Source organism: Jaculus jaculus, chromosome 17 (assembly GCF_020740685.1).
Source record: "Jaculus jaculus isolate mJacJac1 chromosome 17, mJacJac1.mat.Y.cur, whole genome shotgun sequence".
In the NCBI taxonomy this organism is placed as follows: domain Eukaryota; kingdom Metazoa; phylum Chordata; class Mammalia; order Rodentia; family Dipodidae; genus Jaculus; species Jaculus jaculus.
Window position 1 is genome coordinate 17,489,969 of NC_059118.1, and position 20,812 is coordinate 17,510,780.

Here is a 20,812-nt window from a genome sequence, read left to right on the forward strand (position 1 = left end):
TATCTAGACAAGAGATTGTTTCCTTGAACCATGAAGTGAGAAAGACTAGTCTTTTATTGACATATCCAACTGCTATCTGGCTCTAAACTCCTGGCAGGCAACCTGGTCCTTTGTGAACAGTTCACACATTTCAGGTGCTTCTTAAATACTTGTTACATTTAGAACTCAAAATGTAAAGGCTGGGGAGATTGTTCAGTGGTTAAATATATTAGCTTGCAAAGCCTACTGGCCCTGGTTCTTCTGTCCTCCCTCTTAGTGCGTATGTGAGTGTGAATACCCACATGCCATGCCACGGGAGCAAGTGACAGAAGACAACTTTGAGGTTGGTCTTCACCTTCTACTTCATTTGGAGGCAGGCAGGATCCTTTATGATCCCGCTCCACTCCATTTGTGAGTTTCCAGGAAATTCTCCTGTCTACCCATCTTCTTTCTTGCCACAGACACACTGGGATTACAGAAGGCCACCACAGCTCTCACAGCACTCCTCCTACCAATGCCTGCTGAGTGCTGGGATTGAAGGTATCAAGCAGGCAGGGTGGGAGAGAAAATATAGGCATGTCAGAACCTCTAGTCACTGCAAAAGAGCTCCAGATGCATGTGCCACCTTGTGCATTTGGCTTTACATGGGTACTGGGGAATTGAACTTGTGTCATTAAGCCTTTCAGCCAAGTACCTTAACTGGTGAGCCATCTCTCCAGTCCCAATTTTTATTTTTATTTATTTATTTATTTGGTTTTTCAAGGTAGGGTTTCACTCTAGCCCAGGCTGAACTGGAATTTACTAGAGTCTCAGGGTAGCCTCGAACTCACAGTGATCCTCCTACCTCTGTCTCCCAAGTGCTGGGATTAAAGGCATGTGCCACCACACCTGGTCCCTATTATTTTATTTTTTTACTTAACAGAGAAAGGGAGGAAGAGGGGAAGGAACAGAGGTGGGAGGGGGAGGAGGGAAAAAAGGGGAGGAGGAAAAAAAGGGAAGGAGGGAAAGCAGGGAAGGGAAAGAAGGGAGAAGGCAAGGTGGGGCAGTGGTTAAAGGTGCTTGCTTAAATGAGCTAGAGAGATGATTTTAGCAGTTAATGCGTTTGCCTGCAAAGCCTAAGGACCCATGTTTGATTCTCCAGGTGCCACATAAGCCAGACACACACAAGGTGATGCATGCATCTGGAGTGCAACTGCAATGGCTAGAAGCCCTGGAACACCAATTCTCTCACGTTCTTTCTCATTAAAAAAAAAAGTGCTTGCTACAAAGCCTGTTGGCCTAGGTTGGATTCCCAGTACCTACATAAAGCCAGATGCACAAAGTGGGACATATATCTGGAGTTGGTTTGCAGTGGCAAGAGACCCTGGCATGCCCATACTCTCTGCTCACAAATAAAAAAAAATAAAATAATATATAGCTCCTGAGCTGTACAGATGGCTCAATAGTTAAAGGCAATTCCTTGCAAAGACTGATGGCCTGGTTTGATTTCCCAGTACCCACATAAAACCTGATGTACAAAGTGGCACATGTGCCTGGAGTTCGTTTGCAGTGGCAGGAAGCCCTAATACACAAATTCATTCCCCCGCACCTTTTTTGTTGTTGTTGTTTTTCAAGGTAGGGTCTCACTCTAGCCCAGGCTGACCTGGAATTCACTATGTAGTCTCAGGTAAGGTTTCACTCTACCTAGGCTGACCTGGAATTCACTATGTAATCTCAGGTAGGCCTCAAATTCAGGGCAATCCTACCTCTGCCTTCTGAGTACTGGGATTAAAAGCATGCACCACCATGCCCAGCAACGAGACATCACTATTTTTATATATCAAATTCATAAAAATAAGTAATGTTTTTATGTTTTTGTGTTTGGGTATTATGGAGTACATATGTGTTCACATATGTGCTTGTGGAAGCCAGAAGTCCACGTTGGGTATCTTCCTCATTCACCCTCTACTTGATGTGTGTGAGGGCATGTGGTGTATGTGTATGCACATATGCACAACTGCAAGCATGTAAGGGAGGAGTGCAAGGCCAAAGAATGTTGGGTGTTATACTCTATGGCTCTTCTGGTTTACTTCCTTGAGACAGCTTCTCACTGAACCTGCAGCTGGCATTTTTTCAGACAGACTGGCTGAATAGGGACCCCAGCAATTCTCCTTTCTCCACCTCAATGCTGAGATTACAGGCACACTGTCATGTTGCCTTTTTACATGGCTGCAGGGAATCCAAACTTATCATCATGCTTGTGTGGCAAGCACTTTACCAACTGAGCCATTTCCCAGCCCTGTCTGTAAGCTTTCTGTGTGATTCCACAGGAGCTTTTTTTTGTCTTGTTCTAGTCCAGGCTGACACTATGTAATGTCAGGCTGGCCTTAAACTCAGTGATCCTCCTACCTCTGCCTTCACAGTGCTGGGATTAAAGGCATGCGCCACCATGCCCCACTCACAGAAGCATGTTAAGGGATGGGGGTGTCTGTAGCTTAGTTGATACTCTCAAGTGCTTGCCCAGCATGCATGTAGTCTTGTGTTTGAGCTCCAGAATAAAACAGTAATAGAGGGAGGCAGAGGTAGGAAGACCACTGTGAGTTTGAGGCCAACTTGAGACTCCAGAGTAAGTAACAGGTCAGCCTGGGCTAGACAGAGATCTAACCTCAAAAGAAAAAGAAAGAAAGAAAGAAAAGAAAGACTGGCCGGGGATAGATAATGGCATGCACCTTTTAATCCCAGCACTTTGGAGGTAAAAGTAGGCACATCTATTTGAGGCCAGCCTGGGACTACAGTGTGGGTTCCAGGTCAGCTTGGGCTAGAGTGAGAGACCCTACCTAAAAAAAAACACCAACCCCCCACCACACACACAAAAAAACTAGGGCTAAAACAACGGCTCAGCAATTAAACTGCAAAGGTACTTTCTTTCCTTTTTTTTTTTCTGTTTTGGTTTTCCAAGGTAGGATCTCACTCTAGTGCAGGCTGACCTGGAATTCACTATGTAGTCTCAGGGTGGCCTCGAACTCACAGTATCCTCCTACCTCTGCCTCTGTGTTGAGATTTAAGGCATGCACCATCATGCCCAGCTTAAAGGTACTTGAAAAGCCTGATGGCCTGGGTTTGATTCTCCAGTACACATGTAAAGCCAGATAGAAACACTAGGTAACCCGTGTGGTCTGGAGTCCATTTGCAGTGGAAGAGGCCCTGGCATGCTTTGTCCATTTTCATTCTTTCTAATAAATAAATAAAATAAAAAACATGGAAATCAACAGCAATAACTCAATACAACATGGGTAAATTTCAAGAACCTAAGGGAGGAAGGAAACACAGAATAAGAGGAGGAAGAAAATAATCAGGTACAATTCCATTTATATAAAATTCAAAAGCAAAAACAATGTTTAGGGGGCTGGAGAGATGGCTTAGTGGTTAAGGTTTTGCCTGTGAACTCTAAGGACCCAGGTTCTATTCCCCAGAACCCACATAAGCCAGATGCACATGGTGGTGCATGTATCTGGAGTTGGTTTGCAGTGGCTAGAGGCCCTTGTGCACACAATCTCTCTCTGTCTCCCTCCCTTCTCCCTAGTAAATAAAATTACATTGAGCCAGGTACGGTGGCATATGCCTTTAATCTCAGCACTGCGAAGGCAGAGGTAGGATGAGCATCACCAAGTTCAAGTCTCCCTGAGACTACATAATAAATTCTAGGAAAACCTGGGCTATGGCAAGACTCTACCTTGAAAAAAACATTTTTAATGAAAAAATAAAGTTACATTCAGGGACTCATTCTATAACTTTTACTAAATTGTATACAGATCCCATGTACAAATACATGCAAGTAAATATTTAACAACTTCAAAAAGAAAAACATCAGCTTTCAGGCACAGCTTACCAACTGTACCTACAAATTTTGGCCTGGACTAAAAAGTGAGATCTAAGGATCATTCCTTCCACCTTCTGCAAAGCAAAAACCATCTTTTTTCATGCAGCCTCTTGAGTTTAATAAGACAAATACCAATTAGAGCTAGGGGACAAGCTTAGCCATGGAGTACATGCTTAGTAAGTAAAAGACTCTAGGTTCAATCCCCTGCACCCCCAATTTATAATCAAAGATGATAAAGGGGGGGAATAAAGATTTCAAGGAAGCATTTAGAGGATTTATAACAACTGAAATTAAATAAAGAACACTGCAACAGAAAAGTTGTTCATGTAACATTTTATTCTGAGGTCAACTCAGAAATGAAAGACCCTCACAGATAAGGATCCCTATTAAAAAAGCAGAGGAAAACAAAAAAAGCAGAGAAGCAAGAAGCTCGACACAGCCAGTACAAACCACAACTAATTTGAAAAGCATGCAAACTTAAAGGTAAGACTTCCTTGATTTTAAAGCTGCTATAAAGGAAGATAGCCACACCCACCCAAAGTCCCTGGGTGGTTATAATTTGTTCTTGAGAAATTAAAATTCAACCACTATTTGATATTTTGTTTGAAATATCAACATAAGCTTTTGTAAGGAGATGTGGAACTATGTAAGTTCCTGGAGAGTGTACCAGCACATCCCTGAGGACTAGATATTACCTACCATGTAAATCTTAGTTGATGAGCTATGGAAACATCATTTATAAAAAATCAATTTAAAAGACGATCTCAACAGGATGGAAAGGTGGCACAAGCTTTTAATCCTAGCACTAGGAATGCTGAAGTAGGAGGCCAGTGTGAGGCTACAGAATGAGTTCCAGGTCAGCTTTGGCTAGAGTAAGACTCTTTAAAAACAAAAAAAGAAAGAAAGAAAAAGAAAAGAGGATCTCAATTTACATAAAAACAAAGAACAAGGCTGCAGAGATGGCTTAGTGGCTAAGGCACTTGCCTGCAAGGCCTAAGGACCCAGGTTCTATTCCCCAGTACCCACAAAAGCCAGATGCACAAGGTGGTACATGCATCTGATGTTCATTTGCAGTGGCTAGAGGCCCTGGCACACCCATTCTCTGTTTTTCTCAAATAAAGTCAAATAAAGAAAAAAAAATATATGTGTGTGTGTGTGTGTGTGTATACATTTTTTTTTTAAAGGGCTGGAGCCAGGCATGGTGGCACACGCCTTTAATCACAGCACTTGGGAGGCAAAGGTTGGAGGATCGCTGTGAGTTTGAGGCCACCCTGAGACTCCATAGTGAATTCCAGGTCAGCCTGGGCTAGAGTGAGACCCTACCTCGAAAAACCAAAAAAAAAAAAAAAAAAAGGCTGGAGAGATGGCTTAGTAGTTAAGCACTTGCCTAAGAAGCCTAAGGACCCCAGCTCAAGGCTCAATACCCCAGGACCCTCATAAGCCAGATGCACAAGGTGGCACATGCATTTGGAATTCATTTGCAGTGGCTGGAGGCCCTGGTGCACCTATGCTCTATATATCTGCCTCTTTCTGTCACTCTCAGATAAATAAATAAAATTAATATAAAAAAAATAAGCCGGGCGTGGTGGTGCACACCTTTAATCCCAACACTCGGGAGGCAGTGGTAGGAGGATCGCCATGAGTTCAAGGCCACCCTGAGATTACCTAATGAATTCCAGGTCAGCATGGGGTAGAGTGAGACCCTACCTTGAAAAACCAAAAAAATAAAATAAAATAAAAATAATTAATTAAAAAAAATAAAAATATAAAGCAGGGTGTGATGTTGCATGCTTTTAACATCACAGCACTGAGGAGGCTAAGGTAGGATTGCTATGAGTTCGAGGACAGCCTGGCAGCCTGTGCTAGCATTAGACCCTGCTTCCAAAAAACCAAAATAAATAAATAAATAAAATAGTAATAAATAATAATAATCTGGAACAAGCAAGCTTAAAAGGTACAATAAACTTATAAACATGCCCCAAATAAACCTAGTTGCCCTTCTGGGAAAGCACTTAGACCCTTAGTTGATGCCTTGCTATATATATATTAAAACAAGATGCACTGACATAGATGGCAGAGACTACTGTCCAAGTAACAAACAGTGGCTGGATTCAAAGATGCTGTGACCCACACCTTCAGTTTTCCAGCATCTAGCAGTGCTGGCAGACAGCACCAAGAATGACTGATAGAATTTGTAATGTTTCAATATTACCAGGGGATAAAACTGCACACATGCTTCCAGCATATGCACGATTTAAACTCACCAGTCACCATGTTGCATGTATTTCTGCTGCTTGTCCTGAGTTCTTAAGACTTCTAACATTCTGAAGAAGATAGAACAAAGAAGTTCCTTCCATCCTCAGCCTCTTTTTAAGTCTTAACTTTGTTCTTAAAAAAATACAGTACATTAGAAAAAAATTCCCCCCATCAATATAAAATTACATCGCTAATTTTAACTTTTAGCTTGCTTTTTCAACCTTAGTAACACAAAACTGCAAAACATAAACTAGCAGATGTTTTGTCTTGGAAGAGGTGTATGAGGACAAATCCAGAATTCTCTCAACACCAGATCACTGCGCAAGGACAAAAATAAAGAGCTAAAGAGGTCTCAAGGCACTTGGTTTTTACAGTGATACACGGGCAGATTTTAGGAAATTCTGAGTTTTAAATTATGAAAAAAATAATAGACAAATAAAGTGAAACACCTATCCTCAGGTTGATCAAGGGTTAACAGCGGGCCCTTGGTTGGTTCACCCACGCGGAAAGCAAAGGTTGCATTTAAAGATATAAAGTAGAATTTTAGAGCTCAGAGTTTGAGATGGTGTATATTAGGAGAATCCCCTTCCGGAGCGCACAGAGGTGACGTGTATCAATTGAGCTTTTAGAAGAACTGGCATCTAGTGGAAGGAAAGCAGGCACTGCTGAAGGGCCTAATAATCCTTAACCTTGGCTCTCGGTACAAAGCAACAGTACAAGGTGAGGAAACGCAGGGGGGCTTAGTAATGCCTTTTCGGGTCAAATACCACTCGGTTTCCGAAGCAGGACAGCACCCTTCCCAAGCACCCACCCCGTATGTGGGCCTCGCTCGGCATAACTGCATTCTACGAGGAAAACTAAGCAATGTCGCCCGCCTCGCGGAGGAGCGGAGCTGCAAACCGAGAGCAATGCCGCTGGGTTTCTCCGCAGACCTAGGCCACTGCTACCGAGGACGTCACTCGAGCAGGAAGGGCCCAACCTTCCCAACACAGCAAGTCACCCACCCGCCCGCTACCCCTCCTCTTAGAAGTGGGTAGGAATCCTGCGCGCTCTCGAGGCGACACCGCCAACCAACAGCAGGGCGCGCGCCGCCAAGCCGGGGATGGGAGAGGGAGGGGGAGGTCCGCAGACAGGCGCGCGCCCCGGAAGCCACTCTTGCCCACAGGCCACAAAACTAAGAGCCGGAGAGATCCGCGTCGGGAACGCGCACGTCGGGCGGCCACGCGAGGACCGCACAGCGTGCGCGCGCCGCCGCCGCGGGCGAAAAAACATGTTCAGGGGCGCGCGCGCGCCCTCGTCAGCGCGCCCTCGCGCGCCGCGCCCACCCCCTAAACTCAGGCCCGCCCCTCCCCCACCCGTGGGGCGGAGGCACGAGAGAGCCGAGGGACGTTCTCAGCTCCGAAGCCGCCCCGAGGTCTCCTGGGCCCAGCGGCAGCCGCTCGCTCGCCCGCCCCCGCCCGCCCGCCCGCCCGCCGTTGTGTGGGGAGGGCCCGCTGTCTCAGGCCTACTAGCCCTGCCGCATTCCCGTCCCCCCCCATCGGAGCCCTCACCCGGCGACGTCACCGCCGCCGCTGCCTCCGCTCTACCCGCCGGCCCCGCTTCTCCGCCGGGGGGGCCCGGTTGTGCCGTCGCTGCTCCAAGACCGACAGGATTTTCTCCTCACAGCTCCCTGGGCGCCATCTTACATTCAACCCTCACAGCCAATGAGAGCTGAATGGCTCTCTCGCGAGAATCTGAGCATCGGATCCCGCGAGAGCTGTGACTGCCTGCCGGCCAAACTTAAAGGGAACGCTTCGGACTGGGAGGGAGGCAGCGCCTCGGACTGGTCGTGGTGGTGGTGGTGGTGGTGGTGTGGGGCGGGGTGGGGAGGGGATGCGAAGAGCAGATGCCCTGGTCGTCGGGCGGAACGCCACGCCCACGAATGCCCCTCGGTGAGAAGCGGAGCCCTAGTCTTGTGTGGATGCCCCGGCTTGCAAAGGGCTTAGAAGCACGCGTTCTGAACCCACCTACGGCCGCCCTCTCGAGCCTACTCGGGTAACAATGTTCCACGAGAGGCGGGGCCCGGCTTCGGTCGGCTAGTTGGTTAAGGTAGCCCAAATCCCGTGATGGGTCCGGCGTTCCCAGCCCTAACTCAGTGTATCTCCTGGGTTGTTCTCCCCTCCCATTCCCCGCCCTGGACTAACCAGAATCCAAGGTGCAAGCCATCTGCTGCCAGTTGAGTTCGGCCTCCTGAAGTCTGGTCCACCTTAAAGCGGGCCTCGAGTCGCCTCGTGTTTGTATACAGGGGAAAAATGTGGAAGGCTTAAAGCTGCAGGCACTTCCCTGCAGTCTTCACCAGCAGCACACACCAATTCAGAGGGCATCCAACTTGCTGTAGAGCCTTAGTGCTTCCAGATCTTTTTGCTAGCTCTTGTCCTCGCAAAGGTCTCAGGTCTCTGAGATTCCTCAGAAGTCATTTCGTGAGTAGACCAACTCTTAAATCCCAGGCTGGGATAGACCTCCCAAGAAGCTTCCCCTATCCCTCTATAAATTTGGAAGACCACCACAGGACTAGAAAGATGGCTCAGCACGGTTAGAGACTTGCTTGCAAAGCCTTCAGGCCCTGGTTCTACAGTCCAGTACTCACGTGAAGCAGGGGTGCATGAGTCTGGAGTTCTTCTGCAGAGGCAGGAGGTTCTGGAGCGTCCATTCTTTCTCTCCTATTCTCAAATATTTTATAATTCTGAGAGAGAGGCAGATAAAGGGCACGCCAGGGCCTCTAGCCACTGCAAATGAACTCCAGATACATGTGCCACCTTGTGAATCTGGCTTACTTGGGTATTGGGGAATCAAAACTGGGTCCTTAGGCTTCGCAGGCAAGCACACCTTAACTGCTAAGCAATCTCTCCAGCCCTCAAAATCTTTTTTGAGGTAGGGTCTTGCTGTAGCCTAGGCTGATCTGGAATTCACTATTTAGTCTCAGGGTGGCCTTGAACTCACAGCAATCCTACCTCTGCCTGCTAAGTGCTGGGAGTAAAGGCGTGTGCCACCACATCTGGCTTCAAATATTTTTGAAAATGAAAAAGACCCAAGCCAGGAGTTCACGAAAAAAAGACCACCACAGCATTTAGGCCTCATCTCACTATGCCTGGTAAGTACTAGACACTCAAATATTTGCTGATGATCAGACTGCCAGTGCAAAGTAAACACAAACCTACATACCTCTGTAGGACTGTAACCATAGAGCAGCACCTCTGGGGAGACTCACGTTGCTCAGATCATGTGCAGAATGTAATCCCACCCAGCCACTTGTCCTTGAGAACCAAGAAGTGCAACAGTGGTTTCAAAGTTGTCAGTGCCCTTCTGTTGTAGGAAAACCCAGACTATGTGTACTAGCACAGGACCACTATCACTACCCACACAGTAAGTCTCCAGGGGCCCAAATGCTAGAAAAGACAGACAACACAGACTCTAAGATTTAGTTATTCTTTATTGCCATGGAGTATGGGATGGTGAGAGCACCCCAGCCTCCGGAATGAGGTAGGTTCACGTTTCCGCTTCATACTTTTCCTGGGTCTTCTTTCAGTGTGACAGTTCGGTTAAAGACAAGCTGTAGGACAAAGGGGGGTAAATGGCCACCAATCTAGAACAGGCCAGAAGGCCTTCCTTGCCTCCTCTGTACAAGGTAATATAGATGAGGGTTCAAGAGTAAGGAGAAAATGTTTCTCAGTAACTTTGTGACTGAGTAAGGGATTGGATGGCTATGGCTACTTTGGGGAGTATGAAAGAGTAAGAAAGTTAGGGTCTCTATATAATTTGTGCTTGGACTTAACCTGAGCCAGTTTCTTCATTAGCAGAACATGAATGAATGCTCCTCCCTACATTAACTGGCGACAACTAACTAAGGGAATATAGGCAGAGTGCCTAACAGTGAACAGCAGCCACCATCACTAACTGCAGAAAGGGTGGGTGGGGAAGTCCAGCACCTGTCCTTCACGGCTGTCTGGATCCACAGAGAAGTACCCCAGGCGCTCAAACTGGAACTTGTCGAAGGGTTTTGCCAGAGCCACAGAGCAGTCCACTACTGCTGCTTCCACAACTTGCAACGAAGCCTGCAGGCAGGGAACTCAAGCAGTTGTCCAGCCAGGAGGCCCACTACCTCTACCCCACATTCTTTGAGCATACCGGGTTCAGGTCACTTAGGAATCCACCAGGCACCTCAGCAGGATCTTCAGGGTTCTTGTGCTGGAATCTGTAGTCAGAGTGAAAAAATCAAGCTCTGGGCTGGGGAAATGGCCTAGCAGTTAAGGTGTTTGCCTGTGAAGTCTAAGGACCACGGTTTGATTCCCCAGGACCCACATAGGCCACATGCACAAGGGGTGCATGTATCTGGAGTTCATTTGCAGTGGCTGAAGGCCCTGGTGTGCCCATTCTTTTTCTATCTGCCTCTTTCTCTCTCTCAAATAAATAAATAAACATACATTTATTTAAAAAAAAAAAAGCTATTTTTAAAAAAATCAGGTTCTAACTGCTGTCAAGGTGGGTCTACCACTGTGCGTGTGTAGACAGTGCTCATCTTGTCACCGCTCCCATTCAAACTGTTTACTCACAGTCGTTCATAGAGACGAATCTCACACCCCAGAGGCTGTGATACCCAATGAATAAAGGCCTTGGGTTTCTCTCCAGCATCAGCTCTCCTGCAGGTCACCTCCAAGCACTCGACACAGCCACTGGGGCCCTGAAAGTGGGAAGGACGGCAATCAGACCAGAGAACCAACACCAGGACTGCTGGCTCCACATAAGTCCTGTACCAAGCAGGCACTGTACAGGAAGGCTGCATCTGCTTCTCACCTTGACAACTTGCTGCAATTCAATGACATAGCCTGTATGCCTCAGACCCACAGGCTGGCCCCGTGCCAAACGCTTATATCCAGGTTCTGGCTCCTAGAGGTGAGAAAAAGAGGCAAGAATCGGAGGTCGCGAGGGTCAGGTAAATATGACATTTCTCCCCAACCCCATGTCTGGCCTGGTTGGGTCATGTGAAATAGAAGAGACAAACTAACAAAAAGGATAAGAAGCCTGGTGTGGGGGAGAGACTTTTAATCCCAGCACTTGGGAGGAAGAGGTAAAAGGATCGCCATGAGTTTGAGGCCACCCTGAAACTATTTAGTGAATTCTGGGTCAGTCTGGGCTAAGTAAGACCCTACCCTGTAAAACCAAAAAAAAAAAAAAAAAAAAAGCTAGGCGTGGTGGTATACGCCTTTAATCCCAGCACTCAGGAGGCAGAGGTAGGAGGATCAGAGGATTGCTGTGAGTTTGAAGCCACCCTGAGACTACAAAGTGAATTCCACGTCATCCTGAACTAGAGTGAAAGCCTACCTCAAAAAACCAAAAAAAAAAAAAAAAAAAAAAGGGGATAAGGATATGAAAGGACCCCCAAAAACAGACATAGAACCAAACCCCTATTTACCTCCTTAAAGTCAGTCTTCTCAATGAAGACAGTAGATGCAAAAGGAACCTGGTGAAAGCCCTTGGTCTCATCAGCAGGGAAGTTGGGCACCTGGATGTCCAAAGGCTATAGCAAAAGACATATCTGAGTTAACACCCAGCTACTAGAACCTTCATGTGCTGGCACCCACCCACATTTACACACACAAACACACACACACAGGCAGAGGCAGACCCACCTTGCCAGCAGGAAAGTTGGTGATTATGACCTGTAGGGGTTCTAGTACAGCCATGGCCCGTGGAGCTGTGTCATTTAGCACATCACGCACACAGGCTTCCAGAAGATGTGGCTCCATTGTGGTCTGTGCCACTGTCACCCCCACCTGGCAGGAACACTCATCAGTTACAGCTCTAACAACCACAAAATGCCACACTTGGCCTGCACCTACCCACCAGACCACTGGGCTATACCCGGGCACAGAAATTGTTGATGGCCTCAGGCGGGAAACCCCGTCGTCGCAGGGCAGTAAGGGTGAAGAGCCGCGGATCGTCCCAGTCCCTGTGGATGGAGAGGTAGTGAGGCGGCTTTAGCGGCACGTGCCACCAGTACTACTACCTCCGTAAGCCCAACGGCCACACCTACCGCACAGCACCAGCTGCTACAAGCTGGAGGATCTTCCTCTTAGACACAACGGCATAGTGCAAGTTAAGGCGGCCATACTCCCACTGCACAGGGCAATAGACATCCAGCGCATTACACAGCCAGAAGTAGGAAGACCGTCTAGGAGAAAAAGAGTAGGGTCAGAACTGGCCACCTATGTGGGAGAGGTGAAAGGGCCGCTAGCCCTACCCACACCATGACCCCAGGTCCCTCACCGAGCCTGGAATTCCTTGGTGCACAGTGAGTGAGTGATGTGCTCAATGGAGTCACAGAGGCAGTGTGTGTAGTCGTAGGTGGGGTAGATACACCTGCAAAACACAGGCAGCAGACTCCGTCACCGAGCCACTCCGCCCTATCCCACGGCCCACTGCCCTACTCAGCAACCCCACAACCCCATCCCGTGCCCAGACATACCATTTGTCCCCTGTGCGATGGTGTGGTGTGTACTTGACTCGATAGGCCACAGGGTCCATTTTGCCATCCTCCATCACCAACTTCATCCGTAGTGTGGCCTCACCCTCTGAAAACTTGCCCTTGCGCATTGCCTGAGGGTAACAAGAGCTCAGGCTGTCTGAACATAGGGGGTTCTCATCCTTAGCACTTTGGCCCACCCAAACCAAGCCACCCTTCCACAGCCCCCACCTCAAAGAGGAGCAGAGATTCTTCAATGGGTCGATCCCTCCATGGTGAGGGCAGGGAGTTGTGGCCTTTGAGCTCCTCCCCTCGTTGGTGGCACACATATGCCTGACCCCTGTGAAGAAGAAGGGGTATTGAGGATACAGCCGATCCATGATCTATCTGGTCAGCCTATTTGGTTCAGTATTATGGCTCTGGCCTCACCTGCGGATAAGTTCCACAGCCCAGGCATACAGCTGGTCGAAATAGTCAGAAGCATATGTCACTTTGTAAGGTGTGTAACCTGGGGCAGTGTGAAATATAGTATGAGCAGCAGAAGGGCATGGTCCAAGGAGAGGTCCACTGACCACCAGCCCTGCCAAGGCCTCACCCAGTCCATACCCAGCCAGGTCACCATGTCATGAATAGCAGTGAAGAACTTTGCTTCCTCCTTCTCAGGATTGGTGTCATCAAAGCGTAGAAAGCAGATACCGTTGTTGGCCTAGAGGAGTTGGATTATCTATGAGCTCCCGCATACTCATCAGACCCTGTAGTCCAGCTCATCAAGTCAAGATATTCTCAGAGCTCTCTCTTACCAGAATTTTTTTTTTTAATTTTGTTTATTTTTTCCCAGGTATGGTCTCCTCAGCCCAGGCTGAACTGGAATTCACTTTGTAGTCTCAGGGTGGCCTTGAACTCACATAAATCCTCCTACTTCAGCCTCCAAAGTGCCAGATTAAAGGAGTGTACCACTACACCTAGATCAGAACTTTTAATAATTTAAATTATCCAGTCGTGGTGGTGCATGCTTTTAATCCCAGCACTCAGGAGGCAGAGGTAGGAGGATCACCGTGAGTTTGAGGCCACCCTGCGACTCTATAGTGAATTCCAAGTCAGCCTGGGCTATAATGAGACCCTACCTCGAAAAAAGCAAACAAAAAATTTAAATTAAAAATCCTTCAAATTCCATTTTCATCTTCTTGTATCCAAAGGGCTTGGTGGCATATGCCTACAACCTCAGCATTAAGAAGGTTAAGAAAGGAGAATTTTGAGTTTGAGGCCAGACTAGGCTACATAGTTACACTACCTCAAAATAAATAAATCTAGGGATGGGGCAATGGCTCAGTGGAAGAAGCTCAACCTTGAGTTCCCAATTTCATTACCCAGCCCCCCTGTAGAAAACTGGAAGCTGGTGGCTTGGGGAGATGGCTCTGTAGTTAAGGTGCTTCACTGCAAAGATTAACAACCTGGATTTGATTCCCCAGTACCCACATTAAAGCCAGATGCACAGGTGACACATGCATCTGGAGTTCACTTGCAGCAGCTACAGGCCCTGACATGCCCATTCATATTCTCACACTTTCTCATTGCAAATAAATAAATAAAAATATTTTTTAAAAAAACTGCAAAGAGCCGGGCATAGTGGCACATGCCTTTAATCCCAGCACTTAGGAGGCAGAGGTAGGAGGATTGCCATGAGTTCAAGGCCACCTTCAGACTACATAGTGAATTCCAGGTTAGCCTGGGCTACACTGAGACCCTACCTTGAATTTTTAAAAAAAAAGCTACAAAGAAAAAGGCTGGGTGTGGTGATGCATACCTTTAATCCCAGCACTCAGGAGGCAGAGATAGGAGGATCACTGTGAGTTTGAGGCCACCCTGACACTACATAGTGAATTCCAGGTCAGCCTGGACTAAAGTGACACCCTACCTCGAAAACCAAAAAAAAAAAAAAAAAAAAAAAGCATCCCTAGTGTGTGGGGGGGAGGGGGGAGATAGAATTAGGGTAACTGGATCCCTGAAGGTGAAAAGAGCAGGCTGACTTTTTTGCCTCATTCCCTAGACACACAGTCAGAACCCCTCCTGAGAGGGAGGTCTTTCACAGGATTTAAATATTGTGGTTGGTCAAGTTCAGCCCCTGTCAGAGCTAATTTCTTCCTGAGACAACTGTAGCCCTAACCAACCAGCTGGCCTTCTGATTCACCTGGGCCAAAAGACAGCCCATCACCTTAAGGTTATAAATACCTTTGCAAGGGATGGGCATCGTCTCTGATCACTTGGGAACTTTCAGCTGTGGGTCAGTTTTTTCTTTCGCTGAGCTTCAGCTGGCTCAGCCCAGGCCCAGGCCCAGCCAGGAGGGCCTTGGCCCTAGCCCTAGCCCAGCAAGGAGGGCCCCCTAGCCCTTACTCTCCACAGGGGTTCTTTATCTCCTCCAGCTCCTCACATTGCAGGAGCTCCCTGAACCTTCTTTTTTTATTTTTTTATTTTTGGTCATTTTTTATTTATTTATTTGAGAGCGACAGACACAGAGAGAAAGACAGAGGGAGAGAGAGAGAATGGGTGCGCCAGGGCTTCCAGCCTCTGCAAACGAACTCCAGACGCGTGCACCCTCTTGTGCATCTGGCTAACGTGGGACCTGGGGAACCGAGCCTCGAACCGGGGTCCTTAGGCTTCACAGGCAAGCGCTTAATCGCTAAGCCATCTCTCCAGCCCTATTTCACTTATTTTTATATAGTTTTTAAACTTTATTCAAGAGATATTTTATTATTTATTTGACAGAGAGAGAGAGAATGGGCACACCAGGGCCTCCAGCCACTGCAAACTCCAGATGTATATCTGCCCCCTTGTGCATCTGGCTTACGTGAATCCTGGAGAATCGAACCTGGGTCCTTTGGCTTTGCAGACAAACGCCTTAACCGCTAAGCCATCTCTCCAGCCCCTCCCTGAACTTTCTTTTCCCCAGATCTGTATCTGGTCGCACATGCCCCACATGGGCTTTCGGGCTCCACATGGTGTACTTCTCTTCTCCCCACATTATCTCTCCTTAGCTCCCAGCCTTTCCCTTTCTGCACTCCTCTGTAAAATCTGAATAAAATGTGGTATTTTAAAAATCATTCTTGCCGGGCGTGGTGGCGCACTCCTTTAATCCCAGCACTCGGGAGGCAGAGGTAGAAGGATCGCCATGAGTTCAAGGCCACCCTGAGACTACAGAGTTAATTCCAGGTCAGCCTGGACCAGAGTGAGACCCTACCTCGAAAAACAAAAAAAAAAAAAAAATCATTCTTGCCGGGCATGGTGACCCACACCCTTAATCAGGAGGCAGAGGTAGAAGGATTGCAGTGAGTTCAAGGCCACCCTGAGACTCCATAGTGAATTCCAGGTCAGCCTGAGCTACAAGAGACCCTACCTCGAAAAACTGAAGGGGGAAAAAAAATTCATTCTCTTGAATCCAGAATTACCAATTCTTTCGTTAGTTTGCAGATATGAACTCAGGTCTTGGGGTTCCAGGAAGCACCTCAGAACCCCAAGTTCCCAGATATACTAGGATACCTATCACACTTGTGGGACCCCCTCGGGAACACTGAGAGCTTTTATAAGAGCAGTGGTCATCTTGGTAGCTATGGCCCTAGAGGTATGCTCACCTTGGCATAACCAAAGTTGAAATTGATGGCTTTGGCATGTCCAATGTGCAGGATTCCATTGGGTTCTGGGGGGAACCGGGTACGTACCTGAGATAAAAGCAATGGGAAGAAAGAAATGAGGTCTAACAACATACTCCTCCAGACACAAAATAGCCTACATATCCATGACCTCACCATGCCTGACACTACCTACACAAGACCATCATAAAAGGAGGAAAAGATCATGACATCAAAATAAAAGAGAGACTGATTGAGATGGGGAGGGGATATGATGGAGAGTGGAACTTCAAAGGGTAAAGTGGGGGGGGGAAGGAGGGTATTACCATGGGATATTTTTTATAATCATGGAGAATGTTAATAAAAACTGAGAAAAAACAAACAAAAAAATCCTTTATTTTTAAAAAAGGATGTACTTAACAGGGAACATGAAAAGTATCCCCCAGGACTGTCTAGACCATTCCAGATTAGCAAATAAAAATAAAAATATCTTAAAAAAAAAGAAATGAGGTCTGGGCTCAGACTACCCTGAAGAAACAGCTAATGAGGTCATGGAGGTGAAGAGTATATAAAGGCATGCATCACAGTCACTCAGGAAGGTGTTTGGTGTCACTCAATTGCCTGGCCATTTTCCTATATACCTGTCCCCCAGTGATCTCCAGGTGCTGCTTCAGTAGATCCATGGTGTGCGGAGTTGTCACATAGCCTGGAGTCTTGAAGTTCTCACCTGTCAGTATGAGAACAAATCTCGTGACCAGGCTATAGAACAAGGATCCTGACTACAGGAATCAGTACCACTCTCCACGGTTTCAACACTTGGGTACACTTACCAGGTTTGTGGAATTTCAGTGCCTCCCCCCGGAGCTGTTCCATCAGAGAAAGGGTCTGAGCCTCACCTGCAGGAAAGAAAAATAAGAAAACCTTGTCTTCTGGATATGGTTATCATATCCAGCTCAGGAAGGTCCCCACAGCTTGGAACCAGAAAAGTTCTGAGCAGATCTCACTACCCGGATTCTGGAGATAAAAAGCTATAGAGACAAACTTCTCAGGCCTCTGAAATCGGAATCTGGGCAAAGAGAGCAAAGGAAACACCGGGAATCCTACTTTCATGGCAGGTGGCAAAGGGGTTGAATATAAGGTCCCTTTTGATAGAATGTCCAGAAGTCAGAAGCTTCTCAACACAAAAGGAGCCAAAGGCCTCTCACCATTCTCCACCACATCTTTTGTTGTCTTTCGCTCTGTTTCTTCAAGCCGAGCCTTTGCCACCTAAAAGAAACATGGAAACTGCACTAGAATCTCTCCTGGGTAGGTTCTAAGGATGAGCTGGGTCAGATTCTACTTGCTTTGGGTCAGATACTCCTTGCTACAGCCTGAAGTCTCACCCCCATGCACACTGGGCAATGCCAAAGCCTCACCTTGGGTTTCTTTTCCAGATCAGCTTCTGTCTTGGGACCCAAAAGGTGGAGGACCTAAAGCAGTGATCAGAGTGAGGCACAGACTGGAGTGTGCTCTTTCAAAGATCTCAACTGACTCCTACCAGCACTTCCTAAGGAACCTACTTAGCCCACCCCTCGTTATCTCCTCATGTGGTTCTGGGGCCTTGAATGCTTCATTCTTCTGAAGGGTTCATAATGGGCCCAGGTAACAGGAGCTTCCATTACCAAGAACTGCGGGCCCAGCATCAAGATAAACAAACTACCTCAGACCATCATCCTCCAGTGTTTCTATGCCAGAATACTGAGATAAAGGCCACAGCACCCATTCATGGGATGAGGAAACTGAGCTTCGGAATAAAATGTTTCACCACAGCCCAGAGGTGCCAAGTCAGGTGTTTCCCCCTCCACACTGGGCTCTACTAGCCCTGTCAGAGACAGAGTCTCTTCTCCACAAGTATCCTCCCCGTCCCCCAGTGGATTCCAGGCCAGCTTCAGCTCAGGGAGGTGCCCACCTGCATATCCACTTCATGCTTGATCATTTTGCCATCTGCCCATTTGAGTGCAGCCCGAGCCTCTCCTAGGAGCATGGGCATTAGAAGCTGCAGACAAGCAAAACAGGACACTCCTTCCCCTCCTCCCCCAGGAAGTCCTTACCCAACCACAGGAACCAGGGCTGGGCCCCACCAGAACACTTGTAAGGTACTCATGTTCATGCCCCCCCACACACACACCTCTCTTTCACTCATGCCCAGTATAGTGGACAAAGCAGAGGGGACAAGTAACTTCCCACTCCAGGTTCTGCTCACCCATCAGCAACCCCATGTTGAAATGGTACCGCTCCACCAGAAGCTGGGGCCGGTGCCTATTTATGGTGGCCTCCACCTGCAGAAAGTCAAGTCATATGGTTCAGGAAAGCCCTTTTAAGAGACATTCTAGAGACCACTACCCTTACTGTGGGTCTTCTGGGGTAGAGAAGCTTTCCCAGGGCCAGGACTGGGGAGAGGACTTACAGCCTCCTCAATCTGCTCTGGTGTCACCAGGATACCCACACCACATTCCTGCTCGAAGTCCACAGTATCAATAGGGTCCAGGGGGTGACTCCGCACATATTCAAGGGCAGCTGAGGAAGGAGAGGCAATTAATTGGTAGCGCCTCGGCTCCAAGAAGTGAGTAAGCAGGGAAAACAGTCCGGCTGCCTGAAGGGTTACAACCTGGCAACACTAGACAGCAGCAGGGAGGACAGGAGTAACTGAAGTGTGTTTCAGGGACGACTAATTGTGACAGTCCCCCTATCTATACCATAAGCCACTCCCCTCCAGGCACCAGTGCCTGTCCAGAACCAGGTGTCCAGAAAAACTGGGGCACTTGGCAGGAAAAAAAAAAAGTAGACAAAGTGGCCGGAGAGATGGCTGAGCCGTTAAGATGCTTGCCGTCAAAGCCAAAGGACCCAGGTTCAATTCCCCAATACCCACGTAAAGCCAGATGCACCAGGTGACACATGCGTCTGGAGTTGGTTTGCTAGGTGCCCTGGCACTTGCTCGCTCGCTCCCTCTCTCTCTCTCCTCAAAAAATTATTTTTTTTTTTAAGTAGACAGGGCTCTCTGCTGATGGAAGTGGGTGGAACCGGCGACCCAGGCAAGGAGTCTCACCGCTCAGCTGCAGCTCGGTGTGGATCTTTTTACTGGCTATGTAGCTGACGAGGAAGGAAAGACGCCGGGAATCCCGGAGTCGGGAGGCCAGGCCATAGAGCAGGGTCCCGGTAGCCTTGTCGATGGTAGAGCCCAGAGTGTGCTGCGCCTGGAGTCACAGGGATCGGAGGTGAAATTCCACGCCCAAAGAGATAGGTAAGAGCCAGCGACCGGGGTGTGGACCGAGGGCCCACGCAGCTTCGGTGCACGGCCGGCGGGCAGTCCAGGGCCGAGGGGCTCTCACCTGGATGGCCGCCTCCCGCAGCTGCGTGCTCAGAGCCGCGTTCTTGAGCGTCTCACGGGCCTTGTGCTCACTCAGGCCGAGGCCAGTGAAGAGAGCCACCGAATCCAGCGTCGCCATCGCGGGGACACCGGAAACCAAAAGAAAAACTTTGGGCCGCATGCTCCCCCTTCCCACGTCGACGTTCGTCTACCAGCCAATAAGAAAACGAAGCTTCGGGGAGAACCAATAGTATCCTCCGGCGCTGGAAAGGGGGCGGGCCTATCCAGCTTGTCAATGCCATTTAAAGGCCTGGGAGAAAGAAGACTGACCGGCTTTTCCGGGCGGGGATCGCAGGCGGCTGAAGGGGTGGGGCCCGCGGGACTTAGGAAATTTGCCACGGAGAGAGAGTGCTCAGCAACTGGGTAGGGAGGATAGTGCATGCGTGGCCTTTTACTCCGACGGCCTTTCCCCATCGGTTTTAGGAATGGGACCCAATCTTATTCTCGGAAAGCAAAAAAGTGAGTTCCTGTCGCGTGTTCGACGTCAGAGCATTTGCAGTTGTCATGGAAACAGTGGAATCAAAAATTCCCTGGAAATCTCTGGTTCATATTTCTGCAGAAAATATGCCGGATTGGCCTATCGGGGGACCACAACAATCTGGGACTTTAAAAATTTGTCATATTTTTACATTTTACTTATTTATTTGCAAGCACAGAGAAACAGGCAGGCAGAGGGGGACAGAGAGGGAGGGAGGGAGGGAGAGAACGGGCGTGCCTGGGCCTGCGGCCACTGCAAACTATCTCCAGATGCATGTGCCACTTTGTGCATCTGGCTTTACATGGGTGCTGGGGGAATCGAACCAGGGTCATTAGACTTTGCAGGCAAGCACCTTAACCACTGAGCCATCTCTCCAACCACAATCTGGCACTTTTTTACGTGTCTATGAGGACATACTCCGCCGGGGAAGGAAAAGAATGCAGTTCCCTGTAATCCCAGATTCCTTTGAGACTACAGCATGAGGATGGCAAGTTGGAAGCCAGCCTGAACAACATACTGGGACCCTAACTCAAAAAATAAACACCCAGGGATGGAGGGATGGTGTAGCAGTTAAGGCATTTGCCTGCAATGCCAACGGACCCAGGTTCAATTCCCCAGGACCCACATTAGCCAGATGCACAAGGGGGTGCATGCATCTGGAGTTCCTTTGCAGTGGCTGGAAGCCCCCGTGCGCCATTCTCTCTCCCTCCTT

General features: G+C 48.3%; 2 protein-coding genes across 5 annotated transcripts in view; both read right to left on the minus strand.

Moving 5' to 3' along the window:
- The window catches only part of Qrich1 (glutamine rich 1), a 53,019-nt gene extending 45,225 nt beyond the window's left edge, over window positions 1-7,794 (minus strand). Inside the window, exons 1-2 of one of the 4 annotated variants that reach the window (XM_045136677.1) lie at window positions 7,645-7,773; window positions 6,103-6,226 (exon numbers count right to left, since the gene is read on the minus strand). The gene's annotated coding sequence lies outside the window, so the exon portion shown is untranslated. Of the gene's footprint in view, window positions 1-6,102; window positions 6,227-7,098; window positions 7,215-7,644 lie in introns of those variants that run through there. The other 3 variants (XM_045136678.1, XM_045136679.1, XM_045136676.1) reach the window with 3 other exon arrangements.
- Window positions 7,795-9,545: 1,751 nt separating this feature from the next.
- Window positions 9,546-19,742, minus strand: Qars1 (glutaminyl-tRNA synthetase 1). The gene is made up of 24 exons (XM_045136804.1): window positions 19,585-19,742; window positions 19,302-19,449; window positions 18,663-18,772; window positions 18,459-18,534; window positions 18,165-18,229; window positions 17,632-17,685; window positions 17,422-17,482; window positions 17,047-17,112; window positions 16,858-16,943; window positions 16,220-16,306; window positions 13,200-13,299; window positions 13,023-13,101; window positions 12,825-12,933; window positions 12,597-12,727; window positions 12,398-12,490; window positions 12,165-12,302; window positions 11,993-12,080; window positions 11,761-11,904; window positions 11,544-11,648; window positions 10,925-11,017; window positions 10,684-10,811; window positions 10,259-10,325; window positions 10,060-10,185; window positions 9,546-9,683 (listed from the first exon to the last, which is right to left on the minus strand). Exons 1-24 carry the CDS (start codon window positions 19,699-19,701, stop codon window positions 9,633-9,635), a joined length of 2,322 nt encoding a protein of 773 aa, XP_044992739.1. The 5' UTR covers window positions 19,702-19,742; the 3' UTR covers window positions 9,546-9,632.
- Between the last annotated feature and the right edge of the window lie 1,070 nt (window positions 19,743-20,812).